General features: G+C 41.6%; 1 protein-coding gene across 1 annotated transcript in view; it reads left to right on the forward strand.

Moving 5' to 3' along the window:
* The first annotated feature begins 9321 nt into the window (after positions 1-9321).
* The window catches only part of fgf14 (fibroblast growth factor 14), a 128090-nt gene continuing 111319 nt past the window's right edge, over positions 9322-26092 (forward strand). The window contains exon 1 of the mRNA XM_075479214.1: positions 9322-10163. Coding sequence (XP_075335329.1) covers positions 9956-10163 — 208 coding nt within the window. The 5' untranslated portion in view covers positions 9322-9955. The remainder of the gene's footprint in view (positions 10164-26092) is intronic.

Here is a 26092-nt window from a genome sequence, read left to right on the forward strand (position 1 = left end):
ATATCACTTCTGTCGTCCACCTGCTTGTTGCATTTTATTGTGGTAAAAGTACTACAAGAACATTTCTGGCACTGGCAATTACAGTCACTTTTGAAACCTGTACTGGAACAGGAAGAGATTTAAGCAGAACAGAATGGTTAACTATACTAAATAGCAGATCAGTGGTTAAAGGGGGAATGAAATAGCTGAAATATCGATTATTTTGTCGATTACCGCAGGAACCAATCGATCGCATGACTGCACATGTATGTTGGAGTAAAGTTTGACTTCGCCGGCATGACTGCACAGTATCCACATTGTTACAGCCATATAGAGTATTGCAATGCAGTACAGGAGAACTCAGAGAGACTAATTATAGAAAGTGTGTTAATGTTCAGAAAGCTAATATGTTGATAATGCCAATTCTTACCGAACAGGAAAGTCCCAGAGAGATGATTACAAAAGGGCAGGATTGAAGTGTACACTTTATTTTAGGTCATGCGCATCACTGAAACCTGAGTGTGGATAAAACATCTCTTCTGGATAAAGTTTAAACGAGGGAGTGGGGAGAAAGGCTATAAAGAAGGCAGTGTGACGATCAAACAATGCCTGGCATGTGAGTGACCACTTCGGCATTCTGCTCTCGTATCACTGCTCCATTTGACCCTTCCTTATGCTTTAGGTGACCACTCAGTGTTGGCATGTCTCGTCTGACTCCAAAGAAAAACCGAGATCTGTCTTCATCTATATTTCAACCACATGCCTTAGTGACAGATCTTTCCAAATTTAGCCAATCCCTCAAGACAACACAGAAACCATGAAGCAATGAACTTGTCAGAGACACAGAGAAAAATGATGACAGCCAGATTAATTGAATATGTTAAATCTTGAATATTGGTTGAATGTCCAAGAGTTCCAATTTTTTTTTAATAACTAACATGATGTATATTAAACTCTTGTGAAAGTGCCCTCGAAAATTTGGAAGGAGGGTAGCATGGAAACAAGCACAAGATAAAACCTCCAAGGAGCAGAGAGAACGGTTATTGTAATGATGATATTTCCACCTGATAAAGTTGTATTATTAAATCTCAAAAAGATTAAATGTTAAGCATGTTATTATCCATGTTCTTTCTGTCCTTCAAGACAGTTGCCAAGTTTTTGTGTTTTTTTTTGCTGTCACACTTTTTAAAGACTGCATGTCTTCAAATTGTAGAGCAGGAGGCTGTCATTGAAATGAGAAATTATATAGTATAAAAACACAGTCCTTGGAGCATCATTATACAGTTATGACACTGTGTCCTTGTGGACAGAATTGCCTGTATAACTGGAACTTTTTACTCACAGAATGTGGGCTGGCTTGCCTATGAAGTGAATTCTCAATGGACCATGAGTACTACTGCCCCTATCACTCTGCAGTAATGAATACTCTTGGTAGCAATGGATTTTAAAGAGAAGCAGGTTATTATCTGTGTGGGATTCTTCAATTTGTTCTATTGGTGTTTTGCCCTGTTAGTCACACTGTGGGTGCACTTGAGCGGTTCTAGAGATGTCTAAATATTACATATAGTTCAGCATTTAAGCCACCCGTATCAGTGAGATAGAACTGATGGTTTAGTAGGCTCATATTCCTTATCTCATGTGCTGCATGCTTATGAAGCACACTAATTCTGATAATCAGATATGTGCAGAGCTGCTTGTTCCCAGGATGTTGCCAAATATGGTTCAGTTTAGCTGTTTGAACTCAGTGAAGCATGTAGAATAGTTCTGGGCCCCTTAGCTCTGAATGTCAGCAGCTGTGTTGTGCCCAACTTATTGCAAGGAATTCAGCGGGCAAATAGAATGAGCACAAATTTGCAACAATGCGTTCACGATAAGAGTTGGTGTGTGCCTCTGTGTGTTTGTGTGTTTAAATGAAGTCTTTGGCCGTTACTTGTCTTGCAGCAGCTGTTCGTTTTCTCATGAACACTTTCTCCGAGCTGTACCAAACACAGCTCATCTTCCTTCTCTGGCTGGAAGGCATCTGGGTTTCTGCTCTGTTTCTGGATGTATAAGGTTCCAGTCTGGTATTTCCTGAAAGCAGAGGCCATGACTTTAGAAAGCAAAAGTTTCTAAATGAAATTGCACTGCATCCACAAATGCAAATTAAACCTGAAGTTAAAAATAAACTAAATGAATTGATAAATAAATCATACAAACAAGATTGGAAAAAATGCAGCAGCCCCTTTTCGGCCCCAAACTCAGAGGAGATCAACTAGGACTAATTCATTTTTCAAATGCATGGTAAAATATAGGTCCAATCAAAAGCGAACAAAACTGAGCTTACGCATCTAGATAATGTGGTTGTATCTCTCTGGCATGTATATGCTCAACTAGACTCAAATGGGCCAATGCACCTTGATTTTCTTTTGTCAACCAAAACATACCAGCAATTGTGATGAAAATTAAGAATATGTGTAAATTAGCGGTCAACTTGAAACAATTTCAGACTGTAACTCTGCTCCCGATTTTATAACCAAAGCATGATCTGACAAAATTTAAAACTTCAAAGTCTTCAAAGTCTGTGCAGTGAATTGGGCAACACTTACAGGTAGGATGATCTCCAACAGTGGTCCGATTAAATAGCCAAGTGGAGCTGTAACTGAAGCTCAGTTCAACAGTGCATGCAATCGTGCTTTGTTGTTGTTGATAGTCAAGGTGATGCAACCAAGTGGTAAACACTATTTTTCATAACATAAAATGAAATATATGAGCAAAGAATTTCTAAAAAGCTCTAAAAATGTCTCACTTGTTTTTAACCTGTTTTAAAACCCAAGATTTCCGTAGCATTCCTACTATTTTTTTTAAATTGGGTTGTGTCTTTAATTCTCTGTTTAATTTGGAGTAAATTTCTATTTCGACAATTCAGTTAAAACTGGGATATCTGGAAGCATATCAGGGTTTTGCCAGATGTAGTCATCACACTTTAAGTGCAGCAGATAATAATGATGAAATATTCAAATGATCTAACACCCACCATTTAGTTTTTGTCTAAAAAGATTTGGATGGAATTCCTGTCCTTTCATTTAAGAGTATGCTTATTTCTTTAAGCTACTTCACTAATAATTAGTGTACCAAATGTAGCTGCAACAGTAAAATGCTTGTGTTTTTAAACATCTTTATTTTTCACAGGAGATAATGCCGTATGAATCCTTCCACATACACCATCCTCAAAAACGATATCACTATATCATGCAGTCTTCACACTCCCCCGAGTGTGAGCCTTTTAAATGTGTACAGTAAAACCACAGAGACCATATGCAAAACTGAAACCACTCCATTTGTCTCTTTGCATCTTAAATCAAGGAATTTGTTTTTTTCCCATCTGCAGAAAACAGGCTGTTAAAAACTCACAAGGGAGCCACTTTCTGCCAGCCCCAGCCTAAGCCATCAAAAAGAAGTATTCTAATGATCCCTGACAAAACTGTCAGATGATATCCTCCAGGGTGCGATGATACTTTACATTATGGTGGATGGATCGATAGCAAAGCTGACACGATGGGCCTCTGCAGAGGGAGAAAGCTGGAAAGGCAGCGGTGCACTGAGCCTCTGACTTGTGCTGATTCCACAATGAGTCCACTTGACCTGACAGAACAAGAGTCCAAAGCATGCTCATGTAATCTGCCTAAATTACTGTGCTCGTACTTTATCTGAGGCTGTATAAGTGGGTATTTACAGTAAATTTGTTACTCATACACAAATTGGCAGCCACTTCCTAAAGACAATAAAAATTTTTATAGTTGGGCTTTAAACAGTGACATAGCAAAATCATAATGCTGTGTAAAGACAGTCAATCAGGAGACATTTAGTTTCAAAGTGGCCCAGATCCCCAAGGAAACTGTTATCACAGACAACTGACAAGACCTGGGCACCACAAAACTAGGTCATTAAAGTGGATTAATGCTGTAATTCAGAGATGAATGCACAACACAACCCCAGCAATGAAATCCAGTCTTTAATCAAGCTAGCTGTTGCCCACATTGTTTACATTAACCATAGCTTTTCCAAGATTTTTCTCACTTGGTATTACTTAAACAAAAGTGGCTTTTGATAACTCCTCCATGCATAAAAGAAGATAGCTTTGACAGATGCAGTAATTATGAGGGTGGGTGACACAGGAATTGTACATTAAATGTAAAAGTATTAAATACTAAAGTGACATATGTTAAATGCTTTTGAAAGCCAAGATCAATGAAGTTATCCACTGTTTCCGTTTTACCACAGATCAACCTTTTTCATTAAAGCTATACTAAATCTCTATTACATTAAATAACGATAACACTGGTCATTTGTATTAATTTCATTCCATTTCATTTCAGTTTGTTAATATAGTGCCAATCCAAGACAAATCATCTCAAGGCACTTTAAAGATACAGTTCAACTCAACCCAATTACAATCCAATTAAATCAAATTCATTCCACTTTGTTATAACTGTCTGCATATAATACCAACTCAAGGAAACCAGCTGATCCTAAGGAGTCTTCTCTTTTCTAGAATACCAAGTCCTGAGCATGCATGGGGCAACAGTGGAGAGGGAAACTATCTTTTAACAGAAAGAAGCCTTCAGCAGAACAAAACTCAGGAAGGAAGCAATTTCCCTCAACTGGTTGGGGGTTAAGAGGACAGGAAAGAGGGGTCAACAAGCACCATAACATCAAGCCAAGGATACCTGATGAGAAAGAAAATAAGACAAACACAAGTTGATGACAATAAAAAATAGGCTACAGCCCCTCCCACGACCCTGAGCTGCATTAAGCGGATATAGAAAATGAATGGATGGATGGATGAATGGATAAACCAAAACCTAATTTTTGAATTTGGGGTTGTAACAACACTTTACAGATAACTGTTAATGAGTTCTGCAGACCAAGCAAGTTTAAGCACTAGTTTATATGGGTATCCTCAGATAAACTGCTTGCTTCAGATACTTCCACAACATTTCTATTAGATTATGAGCAAGACTTTGACTTGGTCATTCCAGAAATTTGACTTTTTTACTCTTAAATAATTTTTTGAAAGATCATCTTGTGCGCCAAGGATTGTTGTCTTGCAGCATGCTCCACTTTCTCTTGATATTCAGTTCATGTACAGATATCCTTACCAGTGACGGACAAGGATAAAAAAACAGCTGTGGCATTTAAATCAGACTTAGTTATCAAACCTAACACCGATCTCATCTAGACGCCAATGTAAAAAGCTTGAGCTAAAACCATAGATATTGACTGGAATGCAGCTTTTCAACAAAATTATTTAAGTTTAAACTACACAGTATAATCACTCCTGCCTCTGCTGTCCGCAATGTAATATGCTCTGAGAGCGTGATACTCTCCACTTGTAACACATTTAGCACAACAGCAGGTTCTTAAAAACAAGAAAGTCCCACACAGCTGCTTTAGAAAGAACAGTAACTTCATCAAGACATGAAAACATCAGGCAAACTTTTGAAGTGCACCGACAAGAAAAGTATGCCTTTACACCTTTCCACTTGAGAAGTTGTTTTCTTAATGCTTGGTTAGCCTTTGATGTACACTGCTCAAAAAAAATAAAGGGAACACCTAAACAACACAATGTAATACCAAGCCAGTCACATTCTGTGAAATCAACCTGTCCAGTTAGGAAGCAACACTGATTGTGAATCAATTTCACCTGCTGTTGTGCAAATGGAACAGACAACAGGTGAAAATGACAGGCAATTAGCAAGACCACCCATATAAAGGAGTGGTTCTGGAGGTGGTAACCAAAGACTATTTCTCTGTTCTCATCCTTTCAGGCTGATGTTTTGCTCACTTTTGCATTTTGTCAGTGCTCTCACCCCTAGAGGTAGCACGAGGTGGTGTCTACAACCCACAGAAGTTGCTCAGGTTGAGCAGCTCCTCTAGGATGGCACATCAATGCGAGCTGTGGCAAGAAGGTTTGCTGTGTCTCTCAGCACAGTGTCTAGGGCATGGAGAAGATAGCAGGAGACAGGCCAGTACACCAGGAGACGTGGAGGGGGCCGTAGGAGGGCAACAACCCAGCAGCAGGACCGCTACCTCTTCCTTTGTGCAAGGAGGAACAGGAGGAGCCCTGCAAAATGACCTCCAGCAGGCCACTAATATGCATGTTTCTGCTCAAACTGTCAGAAACGCACTCCATGAGGGTGGTATGAGGGCCCGACATCCACAAGTGGGGCTTGTGCTTACAGCCCAACACCATACAGGCGATTGGCATTTGCCAGAGAACATGAAGATTGGCAGATTCGCCATTGGCGCCCTGTGCTCTTGACGGATTAGCACAGGTTCACACAGGGCACATGTGACAGAGTCTGGAGACGCCATGGAGAACGTTCTGCTGCCTGCAGCATCCTCCAGCATGACCAGTTTGGCGGTGGGTCAGTAATGGTTTGGGGAGGCATTTCTTGGAGGGCCGCACAGCCCTCCATGTGCCAGAGGTACCCTGACTGCCATTAGGTACCAGGATGAGATCCTCAGACCCATTGTTAGACCATATGCTGGTGCAGTTGGATTCCTTCTGCCTCGTGTGGCTGAAGTGTGTCAGCAGTTCTTGCATGATGAAGGCATCGATGCCATGGACTGGCTTGCCTGTTCCCCAGACCTGAATCCAATAGATCACATCTGGGATATCATGTCTTGTTCCATCCACCAACGCCACTTTGCACCACAGACTGTCCAGGAGTTGTCTGGGAGGAGATCCCTCTGGAGAACATCCGCCGCCTCATCAGGAGCATGCCCAGGCATTGTAGGGAGGTCATGCAGGCACGTGGAGGCCACACCCACTACTGAGCCTCATTTTGACTTGTTTTGAGGAATTTCCGCTGAAGTTGGATCAGCCTGTAATGTGATTTTCCGCTTTTATTTTGAGTGTGATTCCAAATCCAGACCTCCGTGGGATAATAATTTTGATTTACATTGATCATTTTTATGTTATTTTGTTCTCAACGCATTCCACTATGTAATGAATAACAATTTTCAACTGGAATATTTCATTCACTGAGATATATAGAAAGTGTTATTTTAGTGTTCCCTCTATTTTTTTGAGCAGTGTATATGCCTCCAATCATCACATTTACGAAGGAAGGGATTAGTCTCTTTGAAGAAATGATCAACACACTGCACAAAATGGGAAATAATTAGCACCTTTATTAGACAACTAATTCAGGTTGCGACCGGTATTTATAATGAAATGCCTTACCGAAACTTGAATAACAATTCCAATGTATTGAAAATCTCATTTGAATCTGTGGAACATGCTAGCATAACTCTGAAGTAGAAGACCTAGAGAAACGTTTCGAGCAACATGACTGATCCAAAAACCTGCCAGTCAAGATTGCAAAAATGTGCAAGGATGGGCATAGTTGATTCAAAATCTGGACCAAAAAAACATCTAATGTCCTATCACAAAAATAAATCCCTGCAACTGAGATATCAACAATAAACTGTAAAGCAAAAGACATTCAGTGGGATTTATTTATTTTTTTCATCCCCGGTGGAAATTTGAAATTTGTTGCTTGTGGCTCCTCCCATATTTTGTACTATCTCAGGCTTTTTGTTGATTGTTGGCAGTTTCTGCCACAAGTCCATAATCAAAGTCTAAAACTTCAGCCTCCTCAATGTCTTGTGTTGTTCCTGTCTGATCTGGCTCTGCCATATCCGTAAGCCAAATCTAGTATTATCAAAGCTGCTAACATCGGTGGCATGTTTAGACAACAAACAAAATAGTTGGTTGGTTGTTTATGAACATTTTTCTCCCTCATGCAACAGAGCTCTCTTTTTTTTTTTTTTTAGCAGTTATCCCCTTTGGGTTTTTTTTGTATTGTTTTTTTTTAGCTATGTCCGGATCCATTATGTTTTATCCTTTTGAGTCATGACATCAGCGTACCATTTTATTTCCGCCCTCACTTGACCTTTCCGCTCAAAACATACACAGTAGATATTTCATAAATTCTCTAAGAAGCTGTTTATTTAAAGGTACTTTGAGTCCAAACTCAAAAGATCTGGGCCACATCCATCCTTATATAAAAATAAAAAATGAAAAAAAAATCTCCCAAAAATGATACTATTGCCACCATATTTCTTGATGGGATAAAGTTCTCATGTTGGAATCTAGTAATCTCCTCCCTCAAAACACAGCGCTTCTAATTTAACCCCAAAAGCTATTTTATTTTTATTTTTTGTGTCCTCAAAATGTTTTTCCAACAACTTTATCTTCAGTAAACTGAGGACTGCAGTAATGGCACCAGTGTTGTTTTTAGAGAGCAGGGGCTTTCAACGAGCATGCACGCCATTGTTACCAGTGTTAGATATGTAACTTTGAATCAGTGTTCCTCAGCTGCTAAATTCTCCACTAAAACAGTGTGACAGCTGTTTAATTGGATTATGATTATCTGCTCCCAGGATTTGTGCAAAAATCTCCCACGATTCATCTTATTTCTGAAAATTTGAAAAGGTTCACAAACTTTAAACCACTACTGTACAACTTAAAACAGCAATATAGACAAGTGGCTATGCATCATCTTTAAAATGTCTTCTGTGAAAAACAGGACTTATACACATGCAATCAAACATACACTTTACTTCTCTTCAACTCCTGCCTTAGAAGGCCAGGGGTGATTAGGAGAAAAAATATTTTCTCCTTTTGCTTGTGATGGAAAATGTTTAAGCCCTTGGGGGAAAGTACAGTGGAAACAGTCACTATAAGCAACACTAAGGGGTTCATTTTCCTTAGGGATATGAACAAAGACTTTAGTATAAGCCCCCCCCCCCATACAAATTATTAAAACGTTTTTTATTGAACTTTCTCATTTATTTATTTGATATAGGATCAGTCTGTACTCATGTTGACTTGTGTTATGATTTCATGATGGCAGAGTAACGTTGTACATTATTCTTTTGCCTACTTCACAGAAGCACAAAAGCCTCCCAATGCTAACTTACACAGGTGAGTCTAAGCACCTGTGACTTTCTTTAATTTCTCAAATGCATAAAGTTGCATATAGTTGAAAAACTAGGAGTGCAGAAATGGCATTGAAAAGAAATGACATCAGGTTAATGGTTGCAAATGTAAACTCCTCAACATGCGACCCACAAGTCCTCCCACATAGCCATATAAAAATTCTAAAGACATGTCATTTTCTTGAATCCAAAATAAAACTATTGGGACAATGGTCTCTGTCGGATCACAAAAAAAAAAAAAAAAAAAACCCGAGCATCTCTGGTATGACGGCGCAGAAACCACGTGTTTACGTAATGGAAAGCCAATCTTTCAATTTAACCCCTCCTCCCCGTCTATTTCTAACAGAGGTCCGACGCAAAAAGGAAATGCATGCAAATGTTTTCATACAGGCGCAGCGTACTTTTAGAGATGCCAGTTTCGTGCTGCTGAAAAAGGCTTAAGGAAAATACCCCACAAAGAGAACAAACGCACACTCCAGGAATCACGGACACACACCAAGAACCCAAAACCTGCGGCGTGGGATTATAAGAAATGAAAACTGATGTTGGTGTTATCTGACCTCGCCAAACAAGCTGGTTTTAAGGAGACACGAATTGGACTCAACCTGGCAATGTGGTGTTTTGTTGGGGCAATCATTGCAGCAGTCTGTGCATAGGATGCATCCTCCCTTGGCTTTTGATGCTGTGCAGATCCACCCTCCTCTCCTCAGAGTGATGAACTAATAGGCAATGATTTTCTCCTCGGAAATCCACCGTGGTTTACTGTTTCCCCGTTAGTTGTGTTTGTTTACTGGCGACCCGTCTCCTCTCGGTGCGACACATGCAATTTATAGAGTATATTTTCTATCATAGACTAGTTGAGGAGGCATTCTTTATTTGGCACAGGAAGAAACACACCGCTATTACGAAGTCTGACAGACACTGACTATTTTGTCACGTGAATGAAAGCGCATAGGACTTGGATATAGCCTACCTATTTTTTTTTTCTATGATACAACTGGTAGCCTTGTTTGAGAGAACTGATCCAATTGTGTTATTATGCAACCGCAAGGATCTCATCTATATCTGGGTGTTTAAGCCACTGGATTGCTCTTCGCCCAAATCAATGTGGTTTCTTTGGAACATTTTCAGCAAAGGAACGCATATGCTGCAGTGTCTTTGTGGCAAGAGTCTTAAGAAAAACAAGAATCCAAGTGGTAAGCTCATCACCATTATGCACACTCGTTTCTCTGTGTGAACCGGCGTTATGGGTGCGCGCGCGCGAGCGCGTGTGTGTGCATGTGTGTGTGTGTGTGAAAGAGTATCATTCGTTATTCGTTTGTTTGTTGTTACGGTGAGAGATCTGCAATCATATTTATGCAGCCAGTGGCTCGCGCAGAGGCGCTGGCGGGGGGGGGGGGGGGGGGGTACAACTTACTCTGTGCAGCTACTACATTACGGTGAGCCCAGGTTTGAGGACGCAGCGCAGAGGCACAACAAAAAGCTTCACCACCCTGCATCACCACGACACCCTGATCTCCTAACTTTTTAAATAACGCCTGCTCACTCTCGGTGTCTCCTTCTCTCTCTCTCTCTCTCTCTCACACACACACACATAGACACACATGAACCTAACACACACGCGCGCACACACTCAGGCTCGATGTTATTCCAGTTAATCACATCCACGCACATTTTATTTTATTTTTTTATCCAATGTAAATACCGCTAAACAGATCATTCCATCGTCGGGTTGACTGCAGCGGCGTTACCCCCTCTGCATCACTTCTCTCTTCAATGAGCCATACTCGCGGTGGTTTCACCAAGCCAGCCGGAGGAGACAGACCAGTCTTTCATGTCTGTCACTGCAGGCAGTAGGATTGTCATCATGCGGGTGCTTTTTTCCCCACTTAGGTCGATTTTATGTTGAAGAAGCCGGGGAGTTTAACGATGTGAATAGGACACAAAGAAAGAGACTGGGCTCCGCCGCTTTAATGTAAACCCAGCAGTTCACCCAACAGTCGACATCGCTTCCATTCAGACATTCTTGACTTTTTCTTGTAGAAAAGCTATGCACAAGCCCCGGCTTTAGTATCTCACCAGCAATTTTCACTTTGGCCCATGTGGTAGCTGATTAAATGTACACTGCTGATGCTGAGTGAGCATGGTATGCCGATTCCAACAGGCTGTTGGAAAGCACCAGGTAGACAGCATGTAGCGCGGGCAGCTTGTAAGCGCTTTGAAGATGTGCTGAGCAACGCGACAGTTCCTCGACACTGCAACTGCAGTACAGTAGGTTGTTATCATAGAGTAGTGGGACTATTATGGCTTTACTACACTGCAGGAGCACCAAATAAAACACTTCCAGCTGTACTCTGAAAGTCATTCTGTTTTACAATGTGATATTTCCCACCCTATCAGCCAAGTTTGTGTTATTGTAATTTTTATTGGTGTAAAAACCAGGCCCAATTATGTCTTTCCAATACCATTATTCATTGTTAATAAGAGCTTTTTTGGTTACAAAAAGGCAACATTCATTTGAAAAGGTTTATCACTGGTTTTGTAGTATCTAGATTTTATAAACATTTTCAGGAAAAAGCAATGGACTCAAGCTGCAAACTCAACAGCAAACTGCATGAATATTGTATAACAAACATTTGGCATGTGTGAATTAAGAAGGAGGAACACTGGCGCGTTAACGAGGTTGTCTTATTTTATGCCAATGAGGCATAGATTATGTTATGGCTTGTGATTTACTTGTTTTACTGGCATCCACCATGATGTTTTAAAACTCCGTTGATGTCACACTCTCCACAGTTAATGATCCACACTTGTCAGAGGTGCAGACACAATTACCATATATGCTTTTTAAGTGCACAACGATTTTATGAAAGATTACTTGAAAATATTCATTGTTTCATTTCTAAATATGGGAGTTGTTGTTTGGACTTTACTATTCTAAAAGGTTATTTAGTCCAAATGTATGTACTTGTCTTCCAAAATAACCGACTATGGTTGTAGTTAGTTTAGCAACATTTGCATTCTGTGAGGTTATATATTTTTTTCAAGCTCAAAGAATCTGGTGGCTTTGAAAAGAAAAGAGATGGTTTAACAATTTCAGCTCCCTGTCGAAAAGTGCTTTCTAATGACAAGATAAAGCAGTGAAAATACTCTAAATTAAATACTTAAACTCCATCCATCCATCCATTATCTATACCGCTGAATCCGTCGATCGGGTCGCGGGTGGGCTGGAGCCTATCCCAGCAGTCAATGGGCGAGAGGCGGGGTACACCCTGGACAGGCCGCCAGTCCATCACAGAATACTTAAACTCTTATTGATATTTTCCTTTCTACAGGAGGTAGTTCAAATGCATATTGCTGCGGACCTCTTTCATTACAGCGCATTGTCAAAGTTCTCTGTTGTTCATCCAAACTGGAGATGGAAAAATGTAATGGAGGAAGCCAATAATCTGTTTATGCCTGTACTATCTTTAGTGGATTATTCACCCCACTTTAAGGTCTCTTTTAGGTCTCTACACCACATCACCACAGTTATGCATTGACACTAAAAAAGTAGCTGTATATCATAGTTAAATGCTATTAATGTTGCAATATTTATCTCAGAATTTCTCGAACCTCCAACATAATAAGGGATTTATCACCACTTCCAAAATGCCCATATGTGTATGAGAAAGAATAACATTTGGGTAATGCCAGTTTTCATTATTTTGGGGTATAAGGATTAGAGCTGCAACCAGTTGGAACTTGAATTAAAAAATCTTACATAACCTTTTCATTAAGATAGCCTTACTATGGCTACACATCATAGTAAGCGCTGTGGTGATACACTGACTGATTGCTACTCTGTGGAAGAGCTGCAGTAGGACACTGCTTCCCTTGCTTGTATTCAACACAATACAGGCAGTCAGTTAAAGCTTGGTCAGTACACTGAAATTTAAAGCTGAGACTTTCAAAGTGAGATTTATCTCAAAGATCATTTTTCCCTGAGTTGAAAACAGATAGTGTGAACACAAAACGTTCAGAGTTTGTATTGAAGCAGCAGATGGAGCTGGCAGTTGACTTGGAAATGAAGTAGGCCAGAATACAGACTGAGTCAGTGGGGTGCTGTACTGTTTCTTACAACAAAAAGCTGCAAACTCATTGAATCTACACTGTCAGACAAATCACACTCCCAATTAGTTTCAGTTCCAATGGTGCCTTAAAAAAAAATCCCTAAGAGGATTTATTAGTGTCTTTATCATCAGTGGACAGTGAATACTCTGTGTGGCCCTCTATCAGCACAGGCAAGTATTTCCAATGTACTGCTCACCAGGCCCTGATCTGCAAAGGCCTAGATACAGTGCTCCAGCTCCTTGGCTGTATTTTTAGCAACACAACATAAGCGAGAGAACACAGTATGACCGATCCAACCTGACTGTAATATTAAGAGTCCGTATCTTTGTTGTCATTCAAACATCAGTTTTATACTACAGAGATTGTTCTTTGCATGTATTTTCACACCCAAAAACGTACGGCAGCTAGTAATCCAGGAAAATGGTATTTTGATGCAGTACACGGGGTTAGTTTTAATGCAAGCCATGATATTTTTCTAAACCTAAACCATCTTGTTTTTAATACCTAATATATAACCAAGTAGTTTGTTCTGTGTAAAACAGTGACAAAAAGACGAATCAGTGCACGAGGAAACAGTGACCAGATGCAAAAGCAACATTTAACAGTAAAGTTATGTGAAAGCAACAGCAGCTCATGCGACCTGGACATTTTATGGTAAAATAACTAGAAGACATTAGTGGTAATTATAGAATGCAATCTCAAGTCTCCTACACGGCAGTTGGTTGAGAGGTGTTGTCTTTCTTCCCCTCCAACCTCCAAATGCAGACTTTTTGGTTTGTAAAACATGATGCAACAGTGCAGACTTTTTGATGCGGAGTATTATAAGGAGTATTTTGGAAATTACATGACATGGCCGCTCTTGAACAAATATTCAAGGTTGCCTGGTGTTGTTATTAATTAGATATGTTGGAGCATTTGTTTTGTTCAATTTCTGGTTCAAAGAATTTGGTTGTTTTGCAGTTGAGCATATTTAGAAAAGGTTGAGTAGCATTAAAATCAGTAACTTACAGTTTTGAATATCCAGATGTGACATATATATCCAGTTGGCTAGGTGGTAAGCATCTCCTGTTTTTGGTGTCATCCATAACAGTTTCTAACTTAGCTGCATGAGGAACACTTTAAAACCTCAGACTGATGCTGTATTCTGATGCAAACGAGATGTTGAGTCAAAGCTCAAGGATTAAACAGAATTACTTGGTGAACACTACAGACTATAGACTATATGTTCACTTTTCTAAAGTGGCTTCATATATATATATGTGTGTGTGTGTGAAAAAACTCACTGACTGGTCATTATTTTACAGCTGTGTCATTGTTTTACAGCAAGATTGTTGTTTCATTTGTGGTGGGTTCTTCTTAGAATTGTTGCTCTGACCTTGCCATAATGTTCACTGATGTGAAATGGTATGGGTTCATGTCTTTGAGTCATTCATTAAGTCAATTAAGTAATGAACCAGCTGAGCAGAAATTATGGAAATACAATTTCACCCCGCAGCTTTATAAGCAGTGACGAGTGTGCCAATGTCAGCGTAGATGCTATTGTAAAACTTTGAGAATGTCCTACAATGGCACATACAGGCATGATGAAGGAAAGTGTTTTAATGAGGTCATTGCAGTCAATGGCAGAGGAGGAAGTTATGTCATGACTTCTCATATAATAAAGGCCGATATTTGATTGGTTGTCAGTGTTGAAGAGTTGCACAGCAGTGGCTCATTAACAGCAAAATGACAGCACAAGTCACAAAACACCCAGGAATTCCCTTAATAAGGGGTCATAGCGTTTCCAGTGAAACTTAAGTCTACAGTGTGTGAGAGGGCCACAAAGTTAAACCAAAGCTTTAATAATGTCAGCATGTCAAAAGGCAGAGTCTGTTGGTGAACGATGAGCGTGTCCTGGTTGCCATTTGTAGTCCACACAGTGACCAATTCAAATTTTAGGGAGCTTTGTTTGCATGCATGTAAGAAGTTGTGTGGAGAATTTTTTTTTTTTTGCATATCTAATTTGATCTACATTCAGTCAAAGTCTTGTGCATGGAAAAATCTTGGCTCAGATATTTGTTCTACATTTATATAGAAATCCGCTGGCTGCAGTGGAAGTTGAGAAATATTGTTCATTGCCCCAGAAGTATAATCATTAGTCTATAGTTGATGGATTTCCTAGATTGACCCAAGATTTGCCTTGGTTCAGCGATTACTGAAAAGCAAATGGAGGAATATCCTTTTAATACAAAATAGATGGCAGTGTAATTAAAGGGGGGAAATTCATACTGGGACACCTACAATCAGAATAACAGCAGGGTTGGCTAAAAATCCTCCTCCGACCATTATTGCGTGTTGCTAGGTTTCATACAAAGACATTGTTGTAGGTTCACGAATGGCTAAACTGCAGCAGCTTCACTTACACATGGGTTGTGTAGTTCCTGGCATTCCATGGCAAAGATAACAGCACAGGTGGCACTGTTAAGAACATGTTCAGAATCTAAACATGGGAGGTTGTTAGACTACGTGTCACATCAATAGATCTTTTGTTTCTTAAGATAGCTTAGAGCACACATGTCCTTACAACTAAATTGAATAAGGAGAAATAAGATAATAATGTTCCATTTCCATAAAGAAAAGATATTTCTCATCTTGAAATTGAGTGTTTGCCGTCTCATGGCAATGTAAAGATTGTGATTCCCATTTTGTTTTTCCGATAATTTAGAGGGAGAGATGGAGTTGTGTGTTGCTTGTTTGAATATGTCACAGGTCAACAAGAAAGCCTGTCCCTCTTCCCTCTGGGCATGATAATGGCGGTGGTATGATCAGTTTCCACAGTGAATTAATTTTGGCTGTGTTTCTCTTGATCCTGCAAAAAAGACCTGCTGGGAAGACAAGAATCAAGTGCTGTGCTGCCATTAGACCTCCCTCTGCGAGGCAATCAAGTTTACATACAAATAAGACAAGAGGAAAATGTACATATAGTCTATCTAAATTTCCATGACATTATTTCTGAATTTACATCAATCATCTCGTATGATTATCTCACTTAGATGCTTCAGTCTGCAGTGATCAGGAGAATGAAGGGACATGTCGTCTGGGTTGGGAGCCTGCAATGATCACGCTAGCTAATTGACATACAGGTGGATAGTTTTATAAAACAAGAACAGAGCTGCTCACTGTTCATCTAATTCAAAGGACACAATAAAATGCATGAGTTCTCATTCGTGGCGTTTTTCTGTTTAGTATTTTGATGTATAACCTTTATTAATTAGTTTGAGGTGTTGGTTTGGATCCAATAACAAAAGTGCATTCATGTTTTTCATCATACATCTTACTCTTTTGTATAAAGTTTGTTGCTATTTTCTGTTGTCTTGATTTAGCATTGATGCATATCTTGTACCATGCTTGTACAAATCATCAAATTAATAAATCAAATTTTATTATATTGTTTTTGCATCTTTTGACATATTTTTTATTTCTTTATCCACATGTGATTTTATGAATTCAGTCTTGCCACCCTCATGACGTAACATTTCAGCCATTTGTTGGCAAAACGGATTCATATTAAATGAAAAAATGCAAAGAAACTTTTTTTATTGTTTTTTTTTTTTTTTTTGAAGTGCGGATTATTGAAGGGTAAAAGTTCCCATGAAATCATGTTTGATAGTGATGATCTCTGTGTACTAATGGAATTTAACATTTTTCCTTCTTATGGATAATGGTGATAAATGTTAATTAGACATTTGGCACTCACTCTACTGTTTCTATTTTTCATAAAGCTGATGCAGAATTTGATGCAGTCCTGCTGTGACCAATGAAGCCAGCAAGTCGATGCAAATTGGGTTTTTCTGAAGGAAGGTGGCCTCCTTAGCCAGAACAAATAGTCGTCTTCTAGTCATTTATGGTTGTTTGTCTCGTTTGTCTCTGTGACGGACTGGTGACCTGTCCAGGGTGTGCCTCACCTCTCCCCTAATGGCATATAAGATAAACTCAAGCCTCTGCAACCCTGAACTGGATTAAGTGGGTATAGAAACTGGATGGATGGATGGATGGATGGATGGATGGATAGCCTTTCAAGGGAAATGCTGCATGAATTTAATTGTTTTTGTTGAAGCTAATTTACAGGTTACTCGTTTTCCACTCGCAAGACTGCTGCAATTACATTTCAATATCAAACCTGTACTTTTTCAGTGGAGTGATGATTGTGGCCTCTGTTTGAATCAATAACATTATCAGGAGTAACCATTTAACTGCACTGTTCGTGAAAGAGTCTCTGCTTTTCAATGACGATCACGTTCACTTTAGTTCCTCTTGAAGGACTATGGTAACACTGTGAAAAGGAATGTTAAACACAACAGTTTCAAGCACAAAGCTTAAACAATAAAGAAATAATCCTAATGTTTTCATTGTAAGTCACAGTAAGGCCAAGAATATACTCGCTTTTAATTATGCATTTGCCTGTTTATAACAGCTACCTTATGTATCTTGCACTTGTTTGGTGCCTCGATTGTGCATGCCCTCTAAAGTGGACTCTGCATACTTGTCAGCATAATGATTGCCTACACGATTGTAAAGTTTAAAGGCAAGTATATTTTGAGGCTACAGTAGTACTTAGTAAGATAACAATAATTACATATTCACCAGAGTAAAACAAAAACGGGAGCATAAAGGTTTTCTGGCTTTTGTGTTTGCTTAAACATAGAATATAATAGAATAGAATAGAATAGAACAGAAAAATACTTTATTCATCCCCCAATGGGGGAAATAAAAAAAAAAAACATATAAACATTTTATGGTCACGAGACTTGCAGTAAAAACCCTTTCTGCACAACAAATATAACAACTGAATTTAATTAATTTGTAAAGGTCGATAAGTACCTGGAATTCACATAAAAAAATATTATATAAAATGCAAGAGGAAAAAAATACTTAATAAGCACGTTGACTTCCAGAGTTGTCTTACTAATGCGTATATCTTGGGCTATTTAGCATCAGCTACATTCTGTGATAACCTTTGGTTGCTGCATCTAAGTTGGCTTGAAACACAACTGTGCTCAATTCATTTAGGGCTAGTTGATATGACAAAAATTACCAGGATATTATTCTCTGTATTGGTCAATCTTGATGGTATCATAGAACTTAATAATGCTGTCAGTATGTGTCTTTATAGGTATCTTTAAATGTATATTTACAGCAATATTTACATTACACATCAATATATAATCAGCAGAATGTGTCTCAGTGACACTGAGGTCCTTGTCAGGTGCGGAGCTGCTGTACTCACTGAAGAGACAGCAGTTAAGTCTATTTGGTAAAATGAGATGGCCCTGTATTTTCAACATGCATCTAATAGCGCAAGCCCTTCTTTCTCTTTGCCTGCAGTGGGAACTGTTTGCTTGAATTTGCTATATTTCTTACTGGGTGCTTTTTTTGGAGAAAAAGTTGCTTGAGTGGTCTGAACAGACTTAAATGTTGCAACTAAAGTGTTCAGGTGGCAACAGTGCAACCCAACAAGCCTTCCATTATTTCTTTATTGTATGAGCATTGATTCGGTCAAACTGTATCTATCGAAGGATGGGTTGATGTAACAGGCTGCACGGTGGTGTGGTGGTTAGCACCGTCACTTCACAGCAAGGAGGTTCCAGGTTTAACACACGCCTTTCTGTGTGGGGTTTGCATGTTCTCCCCAGGTACTCCAGCTTCCTCCGACAGTCCATAAACGTACATGTTAATCGGTGACTCTAAATTGTTCTCAGGAGTTAGTGTGTTTGTCTCTGTGTGTCCCTGTGATGGCCTGGCGACCTGTCCAGGATCTACCCTGCCTCTTGCCCAATGACAGCTGGGATAGAGTGTGTGGGCCAATTGCTGTTATAGCAACATCATTTTTATCTAATTTTGAGATTTTTTTTTTGTGGTTTTTAACAAATACTCACCTAAATAAACTATACACCATCTGGGGTCCGTTTCACAAAGCAGGTTCAACCAACTCTGAGTCTATTCCTGATCTCTGAGTTGATCTACTCTGAGATAGAAAACCCTGAGTTTTCGGTTCCAGAAACGCTGATTTGAGTGAGGTTAATCAACTCTGAGTAGGTTCACCTTGAGTTTAGCGCGTGCACCACAACTTTAAAAAGCCAGCATCAATGGAGCCCCGATTCGACGAGTCACCTTGGCAACGGGGAAGAGGAGGGGCTACGTTTTTCACTAACCTCGAATTGGAAATCTTAATGCGCTCATACGGCGAGTTTCAATACGTTTTTAGACATAAGTGCAACATCGCTGCAGCAGCAAAAGTGTAAGTTTAAATGTAGTCCTTTGCAATCACAATAATATTACAGGGAAACTGCTTGAATGGTAGCCCATTCATTTATTTCATTTAGGTGCAATCTCGCGGGGGAGAAGCTCACTTGGCAGCAGTTTAAGATGAAATATAAAAACATCGTTCAAACAGGTGAGACCTCGGCATGGAGGTACCTCATTTTGATCATGTTTTATACTATAAAGTAAATATTAAGTGGCTATTTGACTGTGCAGTTATTTTATTCCCAACATAATGCTGTTTTCACACACATAAACTATGTCTTCTCATCTATATCATCCATCCATCCATTATCTATACCGCTGAATCCGTCAGTCGGGTCGCGGGGGGGCTGGAGCCTATCCCAGCGGTCAAAGGGCAAGAGGCGGGGTACTCCCTGGACAGGCCGCCAGTCCATCGCAGGGCCACATAGAGACAAACGAGACAAACAACCATGCACACTCACACTCACTCTTAAGGAAAATTTAGAGTCATCATCTATATCATGTTCTGTTAAATAATTAAGCCTATTTAAACTAACACCGACTTCTACTGAGCCAACAGAAAGAAGGCAGATGCCCGTAAAACCGGTGCTGCCCAGCACCGCCACCTCTAACGGGAGGGCAGTGGCTGAGGGAATCGTCGGAGGGAGCACCCCCAAGACACGAGTGCCTTTATAAAATATAATAGGCCTATATATGTCTTTTTTAAGCCTATTCATACAGTCTTTTTTTTTCTTTTGTCCCAACACATTCTGATGGTGCCGCTCAAAAAGATAATTGTCTGTAAATGCAAAAACCTATGCGCGGTCTGATAACCATCTCTGACGAATATTTATTTCTCTGCGCAATAATGCTGCACCTTCATCCACGGGATCGTTGTCAAAAGGACATGTTCGTGAAAAAAGTCGCCTCCTACTGTGCCTAATGGACTTCTAGAAGTAGAAGAACTCGCTCTGCTGAATGAATGAATGAGGAAATCAAATGGCGTGTGTGGCTGAAAGAGGGCGGAGACAGAAAGAAACTCGAGGTTTCTTGAATAAAACCTGGTCCCGACCAGGTTAGGTTCAGAGAGTCTGTTACTCCGGTAACTGACCGAGAGGTTAAGTTACCTCTCTTTGTGAAACAGGCTAGAGTTACCCCTCTTTCTCTGGGTTGAGTTACCTCCCTTTGTGAAACGGAAAACTCAGGGTTTCCCTCATTTCAGGGTTAACCAACTCAGAGTTTTCACTAAACCTGCTACGTGAAACGGACCTCTGGTAAGACTCAAACAGTAAACATTAAGCAGTTATGATGTCTAATATTTCCTTTTGGAGTTGCTGGAGAAAAACAAACTAAAGCTGAGAGGAGATCAGTTTGTCAGATTGCCATACATATGCCTCCAGAAGATGCTTATGTTGCTCCATGTGTGTAGCATATGTAAATGATCTGCTATTTACAATCAAGTTTGCCATATAAATCTAAAATGTCAGTGTTGTGTTTATTTGTTTCCTCAGTGCATAAAACAGTCATTATTTGTTTGATGTCAAATTAGACAGTAAACAGTGAAATTACCAGTTGTTTTGAATGCAGGAAAAGATAAGATGATAGATGAGCAACTGGCAGATGATACTACCATTTTCAGAAACTAACTAGATTTAAGTCTTGAGATAATATTGTTGTTCTGCTTTAAAAGGTTATATCTGACTGTTAATGCACATTTATTCTTGTAGTGAACTTTTCAAGGTAGATAAAATGCTATTTCTGGTTTCAAGTGGACAACCCCCCCCCCGCTTTACATAAGTATATATTATAAAGCATATTGAACTGTTAAAGACCAGACAAATGTTATCAGAATAAGCTAGAGGAAGAATGTGAGTGAAATGTGATGAATAGTTGATTGCTCTGTGATTTGAGTCATAGACACAGTTTGCTACCTGTGGTGAACAGTTTGCTCTGACGAACATTTGAGAACTACAGTGTGATTACTGTGAATGATGCTGATTTAGTGGAATTAGACAGCCTTGTGAGGAAATGTTGAACATTGTACTTTTTATCTGGCTGTCTAAGTAACATATACAAAGCATAATCAAACAAGTGACCCCTATGTCACCTCAGGTGACAATAGTGAAAAGTGTTCGGCGTTTTCTCAGTTTCTGATGGAAGCTTTATTTCTGTGACTGGTTTGAGTTATGGATGACACAGAATTGCCAACTTGTCCGTTTGTTGATGGGAGCTGATAAGGGCTTGTCAGATTTGAAGGAACAACTTCAGTATATGTAACTTCATTTGTTTCTTTAGTCAGTTCTTTGAACTCCCCTTGTCACGGGTGGTTATATGTGGACCCAAGGGACGCACAGAGCCGAAGTGGGAAAAAATAAAAGGATTTATTTTAGTCCAAGAATTTAACCAAAAGAGACTCTACAAAAAGGGTAGAGCTTAGGCTGGGTGTTGGAGCAGAGGCGTGGAAGGAGCAGAGCAGGCCCAGGCAGTCTTCACGAGGCAGCCGTGCATAGGTAGGTGAATAATCCAGCATCTGCGCGTCGACCAGAAACTCCTTAAGAAGGGTTGTTGATTGCGCCGATCAGGAACAGGTGTGCCTTGTAAAGCTCCAAACAAGCATGTCAGCTCTGCCTCCCACATGCACACCCTCTGCAGGCAGAAGAGACAAGGGAAAAAGAACCCCAGAAACAAACAAAGAAAACTACCAAAACAGGGCACAAGCCAGAATCAAAACCGGAGTATGACACTACCCCCCCTTTTAACGGACGCCACTTGGCGTTCGACCAGGTTTGTCTGGGTATCGGGCATAGAAATCCCTTAATAAACTCTGGTCCAAAATAAGGTTGCGCGACACCCAAGACCTATCCTCGGGACCGTACCCCTCCCAGTCCACCAAAAATTGAAACCCCCTTCCCCGTCGCCTGACATCCAGTATGTCACGTACAGTGTATGCAGGGTGGTCATTGATCATACGAGGAGGAGGTGGAGGTTCGGCTGGGGGAGAAAAACTGCAGTCTGTAACCGGCTTTAGGAGGGAGACATGGAACACGGGGTGTACATTCAAGGAGGATGGAAGCTTAAGTCTCACAGCAGCTGGGTTGATGATTTTCTCTACCTCGAATGGACCGACGAATCGGGGTGCCAATTTCCAGGACTCCGTCTGGAGAGGAAGATCCCGTGCAGACAACCAGACGCGCTGTCCAGGGCGGTAGTCAGGTGCAGGGGTCCGGTGGCGATTGGCGATGGTTCTATTGCGCTCCGCCGTGCGCGACAGAGCTGCGCGTGTCTCCCGCCAGACTCGATGGGCGCGACGAAGGTGATGCTGGATGGACGGGACAGAGACTTCATGCTCCTGAGTGGGGAAGAGAGGAGGTTGGTACCCCAGAGCGGCCTTGAAGGGAGACATGCCGGTGTCAGAGCTAACCAGGGTGTTATGGGCATATTCTACCCAAGGGAGGTGGATGGACCAGGAGGCGGGATTCTGGTGAGCGACGCAGCGGAGGGCAGCCTCGAGATCCTGGTTGGCCCGCTCAGTCTGGCCGTTGGTCTGTGGGTGGTATCCCGATGATAGACTCACTGCCGCCCCCACTGCCTTATAAAAAGCCTTCCATACAGCAGAAGTAAACTGAGGACCCCTATCAGAAACTATATCTAGAGGGAGTCCGTGTATTTTAAAAACGTGTAAAACTAGTAGATTGGCGGTCTCCAGAGAAGAGGGCAGCTTAGTGAGGGGGATGAAGTGGGCAAACTTAGAGAACCTATCAACAACTGTGAGAATGGAGGTGAAACCGTTGGAAGGGGGTAGGCCTGTAACAAAATCTAGTGAAATATGAGACCAGGGACAATGTGGGATGGGGAGTGGACGGAGATGACCGGCGGGGGCGCGGTGAGACGCCTTGCTTCTAGCACAGATTGAGCAGGCGGAGACGAATGTCTTGATGTCGGCCACCATAGTAGGCCACCAGAACCGCTGTTGGATGAGCTCCGTAGTCCTCAAGATTCCCAGATGACAGGACAGTCTTGATTCGTGCCCCCACTGAAGAACAGCTGTCCTGGTAGCCTCGGGAACAAAAAGAAGGTTAGGGGGGCACTTCTCCGGCAGCGACTGGCCCCGCTGTGCCTCCTGGACCTTGCGCTCCACCTTCCATCTGGCCGCTCCAACCACACAGGCCTCAGGCAGAATAGTCTCCGAGGTACCTTCCCCCTGTAAACAAAATTGCCGGGAAAGAGAGTCAGGTTTGATATTGCGAGAACCGGGTCTGTAGGAAATGGTAAAATCAAACCAGTCAAAGAAGAGAGCCCATCTAGCCTGACGGGGGTTGAGTCTTTTGGCGGAGCGTAAATAGGCCAGGTTCTTGTGGTCCGTCCAAACGAGGAATGGATGAATGGCTCCCTCCAGCCAGTGCCTCCACTCCTGCAATGCCGAAACCACCGCCAGCAGCTCGCGGTTCCCCACATCGTAGTTGCTTTCAGCGGGAGTCAGACGACGGGAGAAGAAGGCACAAGGGTGTACTTTGTCATCAGATGTGGAGCGCTGAGAGAGGACGGCCCCTACCCCTGAATCGGAGGCATCAACCTCCAAAATGAAAGGCTGTGTGGGATCAGGGTGAGTAAGCACCGGAGCCTTTACAAAAAGAGACTTAAGTGCCCTGAAAGCTCTTTCTGCCTCCGGAGGCCAACTAAAAGGGGTTTTGACCGACGTTAGTCTGGTAAGAGGTGCAGCAACACGACTGTAGTCTCGAATGAACCTGCGATAGAAATTCGCAAATCCAAGAAACCGTTGCAGTTGTTTTCTTGATGTGGGAGTTGGCCAGTTGACCACTGCCTGGACCTTGGCAGGATCGGACGTTAACTGACCCTTCTCCACAACAAAACCCAGAAAACTAACTGAAACCTTGTGAAACTCGCATTTCTCTGCTTTAACATACAGTCTATTGTGAAGAAATCTCTGCAAAACAAGGCGAACGTGTTGGACATGCTCCTCAAAAGAACTAGAAAAAATAAGAATGTCATCTAAATAAACAAACACAAACCGACCCAACATGTCGCGGAGCACATCATTAATCACATTTTGGAAAACAGCTGGAGCGTTTGTAAGCCCAAAGGGCATGACTAGATATTCATAATGTCCCATGGGCGTATTGAAAGCGGTCTTCCACTCGTCTCCCTTTCTTATACGGATAAGGTGGTAGGCGTTGCGTAGATCCAGTTTAGAAAACACCTGTGCTTTGTGTAGGGGGGCGAAAGCTGAGTCAATTAATGGAAGTGGGTACTTATTCTTTACTGTAATATCATTCACCCCCCGGAAGTCAATACATGGTCTCAACGTCTTGTCTTTTTTCTCAACAAAAAAGAATCCTGAACCCAAAGGAGAGGTGGATGGTCGAATAAGCCCCGCCGCGAGTGAGTCTGTAATGTATTTCTCCATGGCGGAGTGTTCTGGTTGGGAGAGCTTGTATAACCGACTGGAGGGGAGCTTAGCGTCTGATATAAACTCAATGGCACAGTCATATGGGCGATGTGGAGGAAGCGTCAGGGCATTGTCTTTGCTGAAAACTTCCTTTAAGGCATGATATTGCATAGGAACTGAGGTTAAGTCAATATTGGGGGGAGCAGGCGGTGGCGACTGGTCCGGCATAGCAGAGTGAAGACAATGATTGTGACAAAAGGTGCTCCAGTTAAGAATAGAAAGACTGTGACAGTCAATATGTGGGTTGTGCAATTTTAACCAAGGTAACCCAAAAATAACAGGAGCTGAGGGTGAAACAATAACAAACAAACTGATCTTCTCCACATGGTTACCGGCAACCCGGATGGATAGTGGTGCCGTTTTATGAGTAACAATGTGGAGGGGACGACCGTCTAAAGCAAAAACTTGTCTTTTATCAGACAACAATCTTGTGGGAATCTTATTATCCCGCACAAATTCCAGAGAAATGAAATTGTCGTCAGCCCCTGAATCGATTAATACCTGTGCCTGGCCGGTGCCGTGTTCCCAGGCGAGATGACCATCCAGGACGACCTGTTTAGGGGGAAGTGCTCTGGAGGAGACCTGGCCCATCTGTAACCCCCCAACTACAGATGGACCTCCTCTTTTGGCTTCAGTGGACAGTGGGACAGGCGATGATCCGGCTGACCGCAGTAACCGCATAGGTTGTGGGCACGGCGTCGGCTCCTCTCTGCGACTGGCAGGCGTGTGCGTCCCAGCTGCATCGGCTCAGGTGTCGAGGAGGCCGTGAAAGACGAAGGAACCGAGCAGGAAACAGAGGAGGGGAAGGTAGGTAACAGCAGACCCGTGGATGATGGGCAAGCTGAGCTCCGGGTCGGGACAGCAACTGTGTCAGCACCCTTCTCTCTGCGTCTTTCCCTAAGTCTGTTGTCTAAACGAATAGCGAGGGAAATGAGTTCATCTAATGATGTGGTCTCATCTCTAGCGGCTAATTCATCCTTAATGGGGTCACTTAGCCCCCGGGTGAAAACTCCCTGAAGGGCTCGCTCATTCCACCCACCCTCAGCTGCGAGGATACGGAAATCAACCGCGTATATGGCTACAGAAGAATAACCCTGACGGATGTTAAGGAGTTGACAATCTAATTCCTTCCCCCTATTGGGATGATCAAAAATCTTGCGAAATTCAGTGACAATTCTATCAAAACTGGAGAATTTTACTGTCTGATCTCGAATAGCTAGGGCCCAGGCAGCTGCCTTGCCGGTAAGGAGGCTAATGACATATGCTATGCGTGATCGTTCA

Source organism: Odontesthes bonariensis, chromosome 12, assembly GCF_027942865.1.
Source record: "Odontesthes bonariensis isolate fOdoBon6 chromosome 12, fOdoBon6.hap1, whole genome shotgun sequence".
Taxonomy (NCBI): domain Eukaryota; kingdom Metazoa; phylum Chordata; class Actinopteri; order Atheriniformes; family Atherinopsidae; genus Odontesthes; species Odontesthes bonariensis.